This window comes from Nipponia nippon, unplaced genomic scaffold (assembly GCF_047370975.1).
Source record: "Nipponia nippon isolate SJK-2023a ecotype South Korea unplaced genomic scaffold, ASM4737097v1 scaffold_3, whole genome shotgun sequence".
Lineage (NCBI taxonomy): Eukaryota > Metazoa > Chordata > Aves > Pelecaniformes > Threskiornithidae > Nipponia > Nipponia nippon.
Genome location: NW_028262347.1, coordinates 27,865,996 through 27,880,758, shown reverse-complemented (window position 1 = coordinate 27,880,758; position 14,763 = coordinate 27,865,996). Strand labels below are relative to the sequence as shown.

At 38.6% G+C, this 14,763-nt stretch overlaps 1 protein-coding gene across 1 annotated transcript in view; it reads left to right on the top strand.

Moving 5' to 3' along the window:
• The window catches only part of CFTR (CF transmembrane conductance regulator), a 91,098-nt gene that overhangs the window by 22,939 nt on the left and 53,396 nt on the right, over positions 1-14,763 (top strand). The window contains exons 6-11 of the mRNA XM_009466108.2: positions 981-1,144; positions 1,619-1,744; positions 5,448-5,694; positions 7,854-7,946; positions 8,465-8,647; positions 11,305-11,496. Coding sequence (XP_009464383.2) covers positions 981-1,144; positions 1,619-1,744; positions 5,448-5,694; positions 7,854-7,946; positions 8,465-8,647; positions 11,305-11,496 — 1,005 coding nt within the window. The remainder of the gene's footprint in view (positions 1-980; positions 1,145-1,618; positions 1,745-5,447; positions 5,695-7,853; positions 7,947-8,464; positions 8,648-11,304; positions 11,497-14,763) is intronic.

The following is a 14,763-nucleotide window of genomic DNA, read 5'->3' as shown; positions in this document are numbered from 1 at the left end:
AACAAGTGATGATGTTCAACATCCTGTTGCTACTATAACCCATTCTCCTAAAAGTCTGAATAAGTGTTGATGTAAGACCTTATTAGGAATCATTCCCAACACATCCGTCTTAGACAATACTTCCAGAGTCTCCTGTAAAACTTCTCTTTCATTAAAGACACAGAGGCTAAATCCCTGCTAATGGCTCTGGGAACTGGAAACTCTATGAACTTCTGTTTAGCATGTATATTTAATTGGCCCATTGGTAGTACAGGGCTTGCTTCCTGTGAAAGAAGCAAGATCAGAGAGACGGTAGACACATGGCTGGAACTGTAGGGTGTATTTACTTTAAGCACTATATTACTATATAGAGCAATGTCAGCTAGCACTGAACCAGCTAGGACAAGTGCTGTATCATTGCAGCAGTGTGGCTGCAGTAACACAGACCCCCGTGCAGCCTGATCACAGGATTAAGTCCAAAATCTCCCCAATGTGAAGGAACATGACTGAAGTAGGCAGCAATCTGTTTTGAATTAGTTGTGTTCACACGACAGTCATCCCTTCACCAAAGTTATATTTGCCTCCAATATCAGATTAAATCACTCTCAGGAGATTCTTCTGTGTATTTTTCTCATCTTGCAGTAGTTGAAAAAGCCAGCATCGATGGCAAATTCTGTTTACTTTCACAAAGCTGGGATTTTCCCTCGTGCATATACATAGCGAAGAGACAATTGCAGACTGTACTTTGCCTTACAAAAATCAAAGTTTAGGTGTGGAATGTATATGTATTGCTGCGCTGTCATCATAATTAACACCCAGAATGCTATGTGCTCAGGATCACAAATCCTCCTTTATAAACTTGTTTTACTACTGGAAATATTTGTACCATTCTTCATTACATTTTTCAAAGTGTCACTTTAATGACTTCTTCCTTTTCCTGTAGTTTTGAGAGCACATCTGTAACTTGTATTATTATTATTTTCTGCTGCGGGCTTCCACAGGGTCTTGCTATGGCTCATTTTGTATGGATTGCACCTTTACAAGTGGCACTGCTGATGGGACTGCTCTGGGATATGTTAGAAGCTTCTGCATTTTCTGGACTTGCTTTACTAATAGTCCTGGCCTTTTTCCAAGCCTGGCTGGGACAAATGATGATGAAATACAGGTGATGAGACTGTTTTAAAATATTTCAATGTATTTTCCTGAAACATGTTGGTTTAAGAAGTTTATACCACTTGATTAAGGGTCTCTAGTTATGACATTGTTACAAAAGAGGAGTCCAAAAAGCGTTGGCCGTGTCGGGAAAGTCACGGACAAGTCTTTACTTATTTAGCAGCAGCTGTCTAAACTTAACAAAATGAAAGGCCTAATGTGCAGTAAATAGTGATAATGCTTTGTAGAATTAAAACTCCTTGTTAGTGACTTGATTTATTCTTTTCAGAGCTTGCATTTTCTTGTTAGTAAAACAATTACTAGATCTCTAATAATTCCTTTCACATTCTTCATAATAATTCTGTTAAAATAAACATTTTAAGCATAGGCATATGGGGAAAGTGTTTTCATAAGATATAATCAGATACAAACTAACTACACAGGATGAAAAAGATGAAGATTGACCTACTGCCTTTTTACTTTGTAGGAATAAGAGGGCAGGAAAGATCAATGAGAGACTCGTCATCACCTCAGAAATAATTGAAAATATACAGTCCGTTAAAGCCTATTGTTGGGAAGATGCAATGGAAAAAATGATTGAAAGCATCCGTGAGTAAGTGTTCTCATTTGTTAGTCAAATTTTTTATGTGCTCAGAAAAAAAAAAATTAGGGGGCTATGAACACCGTCTGTGGTCTTGTTAGTTAAGAAGTAAAGCACACAAATATTAATCCTCCATAAACTAACCCTGCATTCCCACACTGCAGCTTGGTTTTTTTCCCCAATTTGTCAAGTTCACTATGGAGGTGAGATTTTTTTTTTTTATTTGCTTCCTCATTTGTTATAATGATATTTCAGTGGTTAGCTTGTGCAGGTAAAACAATTGTGGCATCTGTGTTTGTTTCTGGCCAACCCTATCCTCATCTTACAATAAAAAGCCCTTTTGTGATGGTGGTTACTTAAGGCTTTACAGACTTTCCTATTCTGCGGTGGAGGAAACAGTATGAGTCCTCTGCAGCCATTTTCTGAGAAATGCAATAAAGCTGGTTTTAAGTGTTACATGCAATCTGTGAAAGGATTGAAGTAGCGCAGCTTCATGTATTCACCCTGCACAATTGCATTAACATTTATTGTCTGTAGATAGCCTTGTATAATGCTTATCTCTTCAATTAATACCGAGATTGAACTGGAACTACCAGACCTGAAGCAGAAAGGAGGAAAAAGAGCTAACCTAGTTAGCTGAGAGCTATGAGAAGGAGATCTTTGTTACCGACAGGGAGTCCTGGGGGAAGGGAGGAGAAGTGACGTATTGATTGATGGGTGACGCTGCACTAAAGCTGTCCCATGTGTTTGTTTAGTCCTTTACAGAGAATTAAAATTTGGTGCCAGGTGTGTGATTGGGAAAATAAAAGAAAATAAAAGAAATATAAGTGTCATATTATCATGTAAATAAAAGAGAGGAAACGATATTATTACACAAACACCTTCTTGTTCAGCTGCTTTGGGAAAGACAATCCAGGGAAAGTGAAGTGTTCTTTACCTTTAGAACAAGGAAGATCTTAAAATTTGGAATGATTTACTGTAAACGGTCAGAGAAAACTCAGTCTGAATCCAGGCTGGGAGTTCCAGCTCGAGGATGGAACCAGGTTAGGATTCCCCTGCTGTCACTAGTCACACGCATTGCTTTTAGGACATTTGAGACCACATCTTATAAGCAAATCCTGTAAACATGAATTAAATAAACTTAAGTCCACAAATGGTCACAGAAACCCGAAAAAAGGACTGTAATTTTATGATCTATATTTTCTACAATAATTTAAGGTGAATTTTGTAATGCTGTCAATTTTTATTATATCATGGATGAATTTTTAAAAGACAAGAATGCTATCAATATTACAAGATAAAAGTATCTCTCTTCTACTTCTCTGCACCAAAATACAGTATTTTTTTGAGTGATCCAGCAGATCACTTGGTGAAGACATCACCTGAGCAGGTCAACCCAAGAATGTCAGTTTCAATTGAATTTTGCTTGCTGAGCCAGCTCTGCGGGGCCTCCCAATCAGTTGGCTTGTTAAGCTGGTAGGAAACAAGACCTTGTGTGTGAAGCCATGCCTTTATTTTAGCCACGGTGCGTTATAACTCAGTCGCTACCAAACCGCTTCTATTTGCTGGTATTTTCTGATGCAACCCAGTTTAATCAGCTCTAATGAACTAGACAGACCTGTGCCTTTACTCTGGTAGACTTGAGCTGCCAGGGCTGGCCATCCTGCAGGTGTAACACTGCCCCCCAGGCAAACTCCCCTTGGGAACTGTGACACTTCAGAGGGACCAATATGGGCTGTGTCCTGTGTGCCTTCTGAAGTCTGTCCTGATAACAACTGTTCATAACAGAGGTCTGAATAAACATACCTGCACTCCTGCAACATATTCAGAGAAGTAAAAAACCACAGTGTCAAACTGTTCCCCTGAACCATAGCACTGGAGAAGGTGAAGTCCAACATTGGAAGTGTCTATGCTTTGTCAGCAGAAGATACATCTTTATATAAAGCAAAGAATCTCAAGCTTATGTATTTGTAGTGATTCCTGCAGCATCACTTCAAAAACAGACATGCACTGGTCTACACTCTATATATGCACAAGGCTATAGAGTGTCCCTTACATGTCTCTCCAAGTGCCCATATTGTGTCAGCAAGACCTGTCCCAAATGAGTGTTTAATTGACAGAGCTCTCAAGCCTGTATCACAGACAGACCCACCTCTGGAAAACTTTTGCTTGTGGCTGGGTCAGCTTGTGGCTGGTACTTGGGAGCATACTGAAAAGGGTTAGTGCTCTGATTTTCCATCTTTGGAGTAGCAGCTGTATGCTTCAGCACTGGGGGGATTCTACCCAGGGACTGGATGAGCATCAAGCCCAAAAATCTTTGTTATCTCTATTCAGTGCTGCCACCCACAGTCTCATACAAGCTCTGGAGGGACTTACAAGGTCCTTTCTCCAGGGCAGTGGCTAACACTGTAGTGGTGACCTGCATGCATGGCCACTTTCTTCAGGCCTCTCTTGTGAAATACAGACTTAACAAGAAGTGCTAGGCACCCTGCTCCAAAACTGGCTGAGCTCAGATTTTCTGTCAGGGACTTTTAAGAACACTTAGGCTGACAAAAGTTGGTAAGATGCTGGATACATTTGGAAGTCTCATGCATGTGTAGTGTGGAGCTGAAAGGGGGTTCACACAGCTCCAAAATCCTGGGTGGACTTTGCATGCAGACACTGGCTCAATACTAGAAGACACATAAAGATTCTGGTGCTCAGCCGTGCAACACCAGGTATTGCTGTCACCAATGTGACTGTGAACTTCTGCACAGTATCCCAGTGGTTAGAGCACTCACCCAGTGAATGGGCACCTTGGGGCCTAGCTCCATCTCTACCCCCAGTTAATTGCTCTTGCAGCAGGACAATTGCTCTTTCACTGCAGCAGAGGTGCCTCTGTTCAGGCAAAACTGAGCTGCAGAGCACCTGGGGAATGTGAAGTGAATGGGGTCAAAATGAGAGCAGTCCACAGAAAGCTTCAGCACTGTGAGTTAGGGCTATCAACTCAGAAAATGAATTATGGTCCCTGGATTGTTTCTCTTTTTATTTAACAGCTTGCTGTAAGATGCATAGACACTGTGGAAGCAGCTGAGAGTAATCACTAGTTGCATTCCTGACTGCACAGCAGGCAGTAAGCTGCTCCATAGACTGAGCTTCTATGGAGAAAGGAAGGTGGAGACCAGACTCTCTGACTTTCACCTCTTCAAGCTGAAGTTAACTGATACCTTACTTCATGGATTAAGCTGTTAGGAGGGTGTTCTGCAAAAGGAGATGACACTATAATCAGATTGTGGATAGTTCTTAGTTTTTTTATGGTCAAGTATAGCAAATCTGGTATTTCAAAGTATCCTATTTCTAGGGGAGTTACCTGTCTAGCTGACCAGATGAGTACGGGATGACACTTCTGGGAGTGTATCATATACCACAGCATTAGATGCTTAAGGATGGTTGTGCCAGGAATTGTAGAGGCTTGTGGTTTACAAGGTATCTAAATCATGACATAGATCATTGTTATTTTGTCTGACATCTCTAAACATTGGCGCCAGAATTTGGCTCCAATTATTTTTTAGGTCCAAAAATTGTTTTGAGTCTTGCTTTTTAACTGCAATCCTAGAAAATACCAAGGATGAATGAGCCTCTGAGTTAATTGTTTTACCAACAGTTCCATCCAAAACATTTGTAAGATGTAAATATGGAATCCTATACTAATTATTTGTATTTGTTTTTTTAACAGAACTGAACTGAAGCTAACCCGAAAAGCTGCTTATATGAGATATTTCAACAGCTCAGCCTTCTTCTTTTCAGGCTTTTTTGTGGTGTTTTTAGCTGTGCTTCCATATGCTGTGACTAAAGGAATTATTCTCCGAAAAATATTTACCACCATTTCCTTCTGCATTGTTCTTCGAATGACAGTGACCAGGCAGTTTCCCGGGGCCGTACAGACCTGGTATGACTCTATTGGAGCAATAAACAAAATACAGGTAGGGTACATGCACTAAAATCTTCCCAAGTACGTAAGCTAATTCTTTATAGCACGTTATCTTGTCAGTTGATCAACAAAAGCACACAGCATTTATGCAGACCTTCCAAATATACTATATGTTGCTTTGACTACACACCATGAAATGTCATTATAAATCTTGATATTGTTATATGGTTCCCCATGCAGCAGAACCACAGGAGTCTCATGCTACCTGCACGCTGCTTGTTTTGAAACAGTGGCATTTAGTTATCTCTTCTCATTGCAGAATAAGGAACTTAATAAAAATATATCATGAGTTGTGGTGCTTAAGAGATGTTTTTCCTTCAGAAAAGGAAGTACAAAATTAGTACATGTTTTATATAGCACAGCTTCCAGTAGTTGCAGTCACAGATCTTCTGTTTTCCTAGCTATTAGTGGCAAGAACAGCAGGAGATTGTGCATCTTATGCAAATGTGCATCTCATTCATTATGAGTAGTAAACATAATTAAGGTACCGGTCAAATAATTATTACCTACCTTACCTACTGAGATCAATTGCTCATATACCAGCATGAGAGGCTTATCTGCAGAGTCAAATCAGGGTGAATTCTCATTAACTCTGTTTTATCTGCTGTTTTGAAATCACTCCTCAGGAAAAGAATTCTTATTCTATTTCAGGGTGAAATCTTAGGCTTTTTTTTTTACATATTTATAGATTATTTTTGATAAAACATACATTTTATTATTTTTAGAGTGATAAAAATACCTAATATGGAACTTAAAGATCTTAATCTGAAATCTGAACTTTAATATAGAATAAGAAGCAGATTTTGGATTTTTATGATTTTCAACTGGGCAGAAAATCTGAGAAATCTAGCCATAAACCTTTCTATTTGACATTCAGAAGGCTGCCTTATTGGGTCCCAATTTAGGCAGTCCTTGTCCTCTCAGATTCCCTAGGTGTTAGTGAAGGTATCCTGTATCTCTTGTTTCCTGGAAGAGCGTATCCAATGCCTTGTCACAGAACTGGCAAGCCCAGTTGTCATACCCTTGCCCTCACTTTGCTGAACGCTTGTCTTTGGGGTATTAGCTCTCTGGGTGCTCCGGAATCCATAAATAATCATCTCTTTGTGACAGGTTCAGTGTAGACCCCATGGACAGACTGCACAGAATCCCAGAACACCAATGCCCTGTGCTTGTCACAAGAAACATAAACAAAAATAATAAACCACTCATACATGTCTCTGATTTAATTTCCTCATCAATTTAGAGAGTTCATTGGGCCAGATATGTTCCCTGGGTTATTGTATTTGCCCTGTAGCTAGACCCATGCTTTCTAGACCATGAGGTCTTTCAGGATCAGTGTGCTTTCTCTGACTATCACTGCTCCAGCAACTCCACTGGATGACCCCACTCCCTTTGTTATGAAAGCCTAGCTATCATTTCCTTCTTTTGCGTAGACTGTGTCTGTTTTGCCTTCTGGTTTTTTTGGTTCCTGCCCTTTCAGTCATCTGCTTTTTCCCTTCTGCTTCTTCCACTTGGGATATCTGCAAGTTTACTGTAGAGAACTGGTTTTCCCCCTTACCATCTGCTTAGTTTGTCCACTGTATTGCCCATGTAGACCTACTTGGTTCCACATAATTTAAAAAGACAGTTTAGAGGAGATAGTACCTATAGACCGCATAACCTTAACAAAATCATGGAATAGAGTGCGACCTTCCACACCCTACTCACTACTACTTACTACTCACTACTACTTACTACTTACTACTACTAGACTGCATAACCTTAACAAAATCATGGAATAGAGTGTGACTACTTCCACATCCTCATCCTACTACTACATGAAAAGGATTAAGGTCAGAGGGGTGATGCTGCCTGATACAAGTCCTGAAAGCAAAGGAAACGCCAAGTTTTGATACGCTTTCTAAACCAGAACTGAATACATTTATGGCTATGTTTTCACTAGCAATGAAAGAATTGGTAGTTTCAAAAACATTTCCTTCTGCATCTGAAAGACGTATAAGCCATATTTATGCCTCTCTCTAAGACACTACGATGCAATAGCACCATCAGAAATATTAGCTAGTGCTCAGTGTTGGCAAGTATGTACTGCTTTGTGTGATATGGCTGTCGTCCCTTACCATTTCCTCTCATCTGATTTCGTGGTGTTTCTAGGATTTCTTGCTGAAAAAAGAATATAAAGCCCTGGAGTATAATCTAACAACCACTGGCGTTGAGCTGGACAAAGTAACAGCTTTTTGGGATGAGGTTAGTACTTTTACCCAAACTAAATTAAAACACAGCGTATATTTTTTTTACCGATACTTGCCTTGGTGTTCTCTAAAAAGAGCAGTCTACGCTCCTTCATTTTAACTGGCTTCAGCTATCAGCAGGCAAGGAATATATGGCAAGTAATCAGTGCAAATTTTCCATGGTTGAGAAACTTTGGAAGAGACCTTTTAATAAGTGTTAAGGCCTGTAATAAGTAGTTCTTTCTGATTTAAGCCAGCCTGAAAACAGAATCAGGCTGTGGCACATATAAACATTGGAAAGCGGTTCTATAATAGGCAAATTTTGTTCATGTCCACAAATTTAGGAGCAAGTACAATACATACATTAAAAATATATATTTAAGAATATAATAAATAGGTTATAGATAGGAAAAGTAACATCAGAAAAGTAAGTTCATATGTCTTTTCTAAGTCCATAGTATGATATACATGTCTGCATATGCATATTTTATTTATTTTTTTGTGCATACAAATGCACATCTGTGTATGTTACAGGGAATTGGAGAGCTGTTTGTAAAAGCAAACCAGGAAAACAACAACAGCAAAGCTCCTAGCACTGACAACAGTCTCTTCTTCAGTAATTTTCCCCTTCATGCCTCTCCTGTTCTTCAGGATATAAATTTCAAGATTGAGAAGGGGCAGTTATTAGCTGTTTCTGGATCTACTGGAGCAGGCAAGGTATTTCTCTCTCTGTTTTTTCAACAAAAGTCCTAATAATTTTAAGGAATAATACTGTGTTGTTATCTGTATTGTTACCTGTATTGTTACTGTATTTTTGCTATCCTGTGCTCGCTGAAAAATGATGGCTGCAGGAAAAAGTATGAATAAACTATAAGTTTCAGTAAAATGGCCAATAGTTATTTGAAGTTTTACTCTGTGGCCAATATGAGAAAGAGTTTGTTGGATATTTTTTGTACATACAAGGATATAGACTCAATGAGGAAACAGCAATTTAAATTACAAAACTATTTTTCCATGGGAAGTAAGAGGAGATTTGCAGAAATAATGCAGACTGAAACTTAAAGTTAATGCTTATGGTGAGAATCTCCCTGCCTTTAAAACAATAAACTGGAGAACTTAGCATAGATATCCAGATGGCACAGTGTGCTAGAGAGTAGACTTTTTTTTTTTCCTGCCTTGCTAACATTTTAAGGAAAAATTTGAACACAAGATTGTCACTAACCTGACAAGCCTGACACGGATTAGCCAGGTAACTAAGATGCGTGCCCTGGACATGTGGTATACCTGGTCCCTTGTGCTCCGGTTCCTACAGTTCCTCGCTCCGACAGGCTCCCTGAGTCCCATGTGAAGGCCTGGGGAGGTGCTGCTGAAACTGATGGTTTTCTGAGAAAAGTTGTAGTTTAGATTGATCGTAATTTTAGAACCCAAAAATGTTATCAGTACATTTAGCTTGCAGATAACACATCTGATTAACCTCATTAATATAAAATGAGTTGAACTGTGATACACTTATTCACTTTGAACAGCAGGTAATTATATGAGTCTTTCATCTTGACTGGGTTTTCTGAGGAGATGTGAAAATCAAAACAAACATTCATTATGCATTTGGCAACTTTTCTTTTCCTGTTTAACAAATTATTGGTGAACATATTCTGATTTCTTTTACTTGCATTGGGTGAAATCTTTGGTCTGGCAGAGTCAATGGCAAAGGACCCATCAATTTCAATATGATCAAGGTTCTATATTATTTTTCAGTAATGATACCAATAGGAAAGAGCAAGGGACTCAGGACATGAGGTAGTCCTCAAGCTGATACGTTGATGTGCATTTTACCGCGATACTTCTGAATTAACAGAATAGTTTTCCTATGTTTTCCTATGTTGCTGATAACCTCACATGGCTCCAAAGCTGATACTTGTAATATAAAAATGTCAACTAGAAAGTGCTGAAGGATGTATGTATATGTCCTTTACTCAGCTACTTAGGAAACTGAGGAAAATTCAGATCACAATGAGCAGTTTATGTGAGTATATACATACAACAAATTTGCACTTTTCAAGGCAATAAAGATAAAAGGCTTATAATATTATCTGAAAGATTTACAAAAAATAAGGTTTGCACACACACCCCCAAAAAAGAGTTTCTCCTTTCCTTACACGTTCTTAATTTAAGGTTTCCTTCATGTTGCTTGAGGCTGTTACTGTGTATTCCAGGAATTGTCAGGCCTGTGAAACAGACTGCACACTTATTTTATCCATAACAGGTATGAAGCCTGACATCAGCTCTTTAATACTGCTTTGATATTAGATAGGGTTGGGTTTGGGTCTTTTTTCCATTTATGTTATATGGCACAAGATACAGTAGTTTAACATCCAGTGTGCAAAACATACTAACCTGCTGTCCTTTGCAAGATCAGAAACTTCTTACTCAGCAGTTTGGAAAATTCAGATTCTGGTATAATGGAAAGAATCTCATGAGACTACCCCTGCATATTGTATAACTTGCCAAAGGATCTCTGGGCTTGACAGCGTGAAACTGTGACTTAGACAGATTTTTAGATCTTTGGCTGTTACGTCCCAGCTTTGTTGACTGTTTATTAGTGATAAGAACACCACTGGAATGGCTCTGTAACATGTTTTTCCTTGTATTTCTCAATTCTATTCTTTGATCTAGTAGTCAGTGATGTGTGACAAGGTTACTACAAGCTACTGATTAACTTTGAAATTATAACATGTCAGTACCGAAATTGCAATCAATTCTTTTATGAAGGGAAATAGTAAATACACTTAGGTCATGTATTCACGTAAATGAGTTAACAGTTACAGAGGAAAATTCAGATCTGAGCAGTTTGTGGGTAATTGTGTACACATACACAAAGAAATTGCATTTTTCAAGGCAATGCAGATAGAAGGCTTATGAACACTAGCAAAATTCTAAACATGAATTGTGTTGTACAAAGAACAAACGAAATAGTCACTGATAATTTTAAAAATCAAATAACATTCTCCATAAATACTAATATCTTATGTCTCTATGTGTCTCACAGATACTCACATTTTTACCTTGTAAAATTACTGGAAGTTTAATTAAAAATACATACTTTTGCAGGAGCATGCCTTTTTTACAAGATATCTTACACAATTTTTATTGTTCATTGAATGAAGTTTCTCTCATTTCAGAGGCCTTTCAGAACCATGCACATCATGAAAATCTCCACTAATTGCAGCTTGCGCTAGATCGGTACTTACAGTGACACTCTTTACAAGACAAATGTACCATTTAAGTGACTTAGCAGAGTGACTCTGCTAGTCATTAGCATTTCTTATGGTTGTACAGATCTCTGATGTATTAACCAAATGTTAATGATTTTTCAGACCTCTCTTCTGATGTTGATAATGGGAGAACTGGAGCCTTCGCAGGGTAAAATTAAACACAGCGGAAGGATATCCTTTTCACCTCAAGTCTCCTGGATCATGCCTGGAACAATAAAAGAAAACATAATTTTTGGTGTATCCTATGATGAATACCGATACAAGAGTGTCATCAAAGCCTGCCAACTAGAAGAGGTCAGTCATCTAGGACTCTTAAGACTTGTGACCCAACCCAAGTGAAAAACCCCAAAGAATAAGTCAGGGAGTGGAGCTTTAAGTAAGTGAAACATTTCTGAAATTTAAGGAACTCAGCCTGGCATCCCAATTTTGTGGAATTCCAAGTCAGCCTGTTGCCAGCTCCTTAGGAGATACAGTGCCAGTGCCAGTTCTGGTAGTTTACACAACAGGAGCTAAATAAGCTGGCTCAGATATTATAAGGTGTCTGCTTTCTCAGACTTCCTTGCTAATTAAAAACCTGGGTAAACATATTAATGTTAAAGAAATGATGTAAAAAGTATTGTTCCTAGAAAAGTATTTTCATGTTTCTTCCACACAAAGAAGCTTTTCCTTACAATCTTGGAAATTAACCTGTTTTCCTCCTTTCTTTAGTGCTTCAAAAATGGCTCCAGGGATAATTAGAACTCTGTGCCAGAAACCTGGTTATTTAGAGAAAAATCTTGACTGAAGTTGGTTTTTGCTGTGTGCACATTGAAAATTCTCACACTGGAAATTATTGCAGGATCGATCTTTATGTGACATGTAGCCCACAATTAGTACAATGGCATGGAAATGTCCTTGTGTGTGTTTGATGTTGCTGGAGGATAGTGTAGGAAAAGATATCTTTTCACATTGCAAGATACAAAAGGAGACAGCATTTTAGACCTTTCCACCCTTATTGCTGTGCCTTAAGATCAGGCATTTTGTCTGTTACATGTAGATGAAAACAATAAATATTTAACTGTGCTGAACAGTACCTGTCTTTAGGCCACACAGTGAAACATATTTTCCTTTAGCGCCAGTCAAGCAAGAAAACAATAGCCAGTCTGTTTAAAAATAAGATGAGGTTACTGCGCTTTATCTCAGAGCAGTGTATAGTTAAGTGATGAAGTAATCTTTTCTTATATGTTTATGGCCATTTCAGCTTGTGTTTGGATTGTGGTTTGCTGGAAATCTTCTTTGAAAGATTCTGAAGACAGGAGAATTAGCAACTTCTATGTCAGGCTTTCTGAAGAGAGTAGTCCTTAACCCTGGTCTTAAAAGTTGTAGTTAATGCCAACACTCCAAGAAACAACAGACTGCAGCATTTCAAAGCTGTCCTTGCCCAAAGAGGCTTCCCAGCCCAGGCTTTTCCTAGAGCAGAAGGTGGTTAATGATGGCTCAGTGTCTCAGTGTCAGTGGGACGGCTCAGTGTCTTGGTGTCAGTGGGATGGCTTGGTGTTTCAGTGTTGGTGGGACAGCTTGGTGTCTCGGTAGGCTGCAGCTCCTTTGTTCTCCAGGCTCAATCAAGCCAGCTTTGATCTGTGTTGGTGCAGCTCTGTGCAGAATGATATGCTTCACCTCCTAGCAGGGCTTATTATTTGAGATCAAGTTTGATACTTATAAGGATATTTTCTTCTGGACTGAAGCTGAATAAATTGGGCTAGCCTGAAGAGAAGGCAGAATGGTCTGGAAGGAAGCCAAGTGCATTAGCTTATTGCTATTATTATGCTTTCTAGTCTTGTTAGCTTTCACATCTTAGTTACTGAACAGGACTTAGTATGGCAGATTGAAGGATGGATTTCAAATATTAATTCCCTGTTTATTTTCCCCAGTGTGACTTTTTAGGGGTTTATTATGACAAAGGTTAGTACTTTGTTGGATTGGGGTTGTGTGTGTTCTCATTCTTTAGAAAGGAGACGTACCAGAGGATTTTTGCCTAAGGAAGTTCACTTTGCCCCCTTTCCTAGGTAGTTATATAGTCTGCCTGAATGTAGGCCTGTTGCTGAGTCTAGTGGTTATATAGGCTCTTCAAGGTGAACCAAGAATTGGTGATAAAAGAGAGTTTATTTCCTTATTGCACATATGCTGAACGTCAGCTAACATACAGCTCTTAACAGTGGCTAAGTGAGATTTACTTCCAAGCTCCATGCTCACAAAAACTTTTTCGGAATACAGAGCCATCTTCTTTGGCCCAGTGGACAAATAGATATGTTACTACTGCAAAAGGTAACATACCTGTGAAATGCCCCCTTTGCTTTGCCATCTCCACCATCACCCTATAGAGGAAGCATACTGAAGATCTAGTCCAATTCCTAAATTTGATGTCTTTTTCCCTTTGCCTTCATTAGTGCCAATAGAATACTACAGGTAACCCTATGTGGGTCACGTCATACCACATACATAAGTTCGGGGCTTCCTGGCGTACTGTGAATAGCCTGTTCTTGTCCATCAGCAGAACAGAACACTGAAGCTGGATGACTTCATACAAGGTGCTCTGCACTTTGTTTTAGGTCTATGGAGATATGCAAATGATATTAAGCAAATGTGACTTAAATAATTTGGGGTGCATGAGAATTTTCAGAAAAGTCAGGGCTACATTTTTCTGCCTGACCTTTGGGATTGGTACTTAGTTGATTTGCTAAGGAGCTGTCACTTACGGCCTCTTTAGAGTTGCTAAGTACTTGAGGTAAATTTATCTCAAAGTAATTATGAAAGATGGAAAGTGCAAGTAAATATTTCACAGAGCTTTCCATATTTTTAGGTGTCCAAAAATAAAATTTTCACTGTATAGGAAATCACATCTTTATTTAGAGGTTAGAATGTGTTATGTGATAGATTTTTATTCTGTGAAGGCCTAAAGAATGGCAAATATGGTTATATGAACCATTACCTAAAAAACAGGTGAGCTTTGGTAGGTTTTTCTTGGATGGAAGAAGGATTTTTGATGTTTTTCTAAAAGATATTCTTCAGTTTTACATTTTGTTCTATTTGTGTATGGAACCATCAAAAGGAAGGTTAAAAAGATGGTTTCTTCTCTAATGAATTTTGAATATTCACAATTAACGTTCCTGGAAAGCAATAAAACTATGAGCAGCAAAAGGATTTTCTTTTATTTCTTTCTTTTATGAGCTCACATAAGTTTTTAGCAATTTAGAACACTAAAATGGGACATTTTTTAGTCCAAAGAGTTCAGGTAGCTACATGTTGTACTTCCTTGACTTGTATACTCAGCTTAAGAGATTTCTGCCTTCAGCTCCTTATTCTTGTTGCCTTACTGCAATTCACCTACCCTCCAGTTGTGCCAGTACACCTGTTCATGATGTCATACTGTTAAACAGAAGATGAAGATTAAAAGGAAAATTATTATGATATATTGCAAAACTGCATCCCTCATAAATACTCTGCCAGGATAGTTTGACAAAGTGTGTTTGTGTAGTGCACAATACGTTAGGATCTCAGTCTGTGCGTGGGTTTACAGGCTGA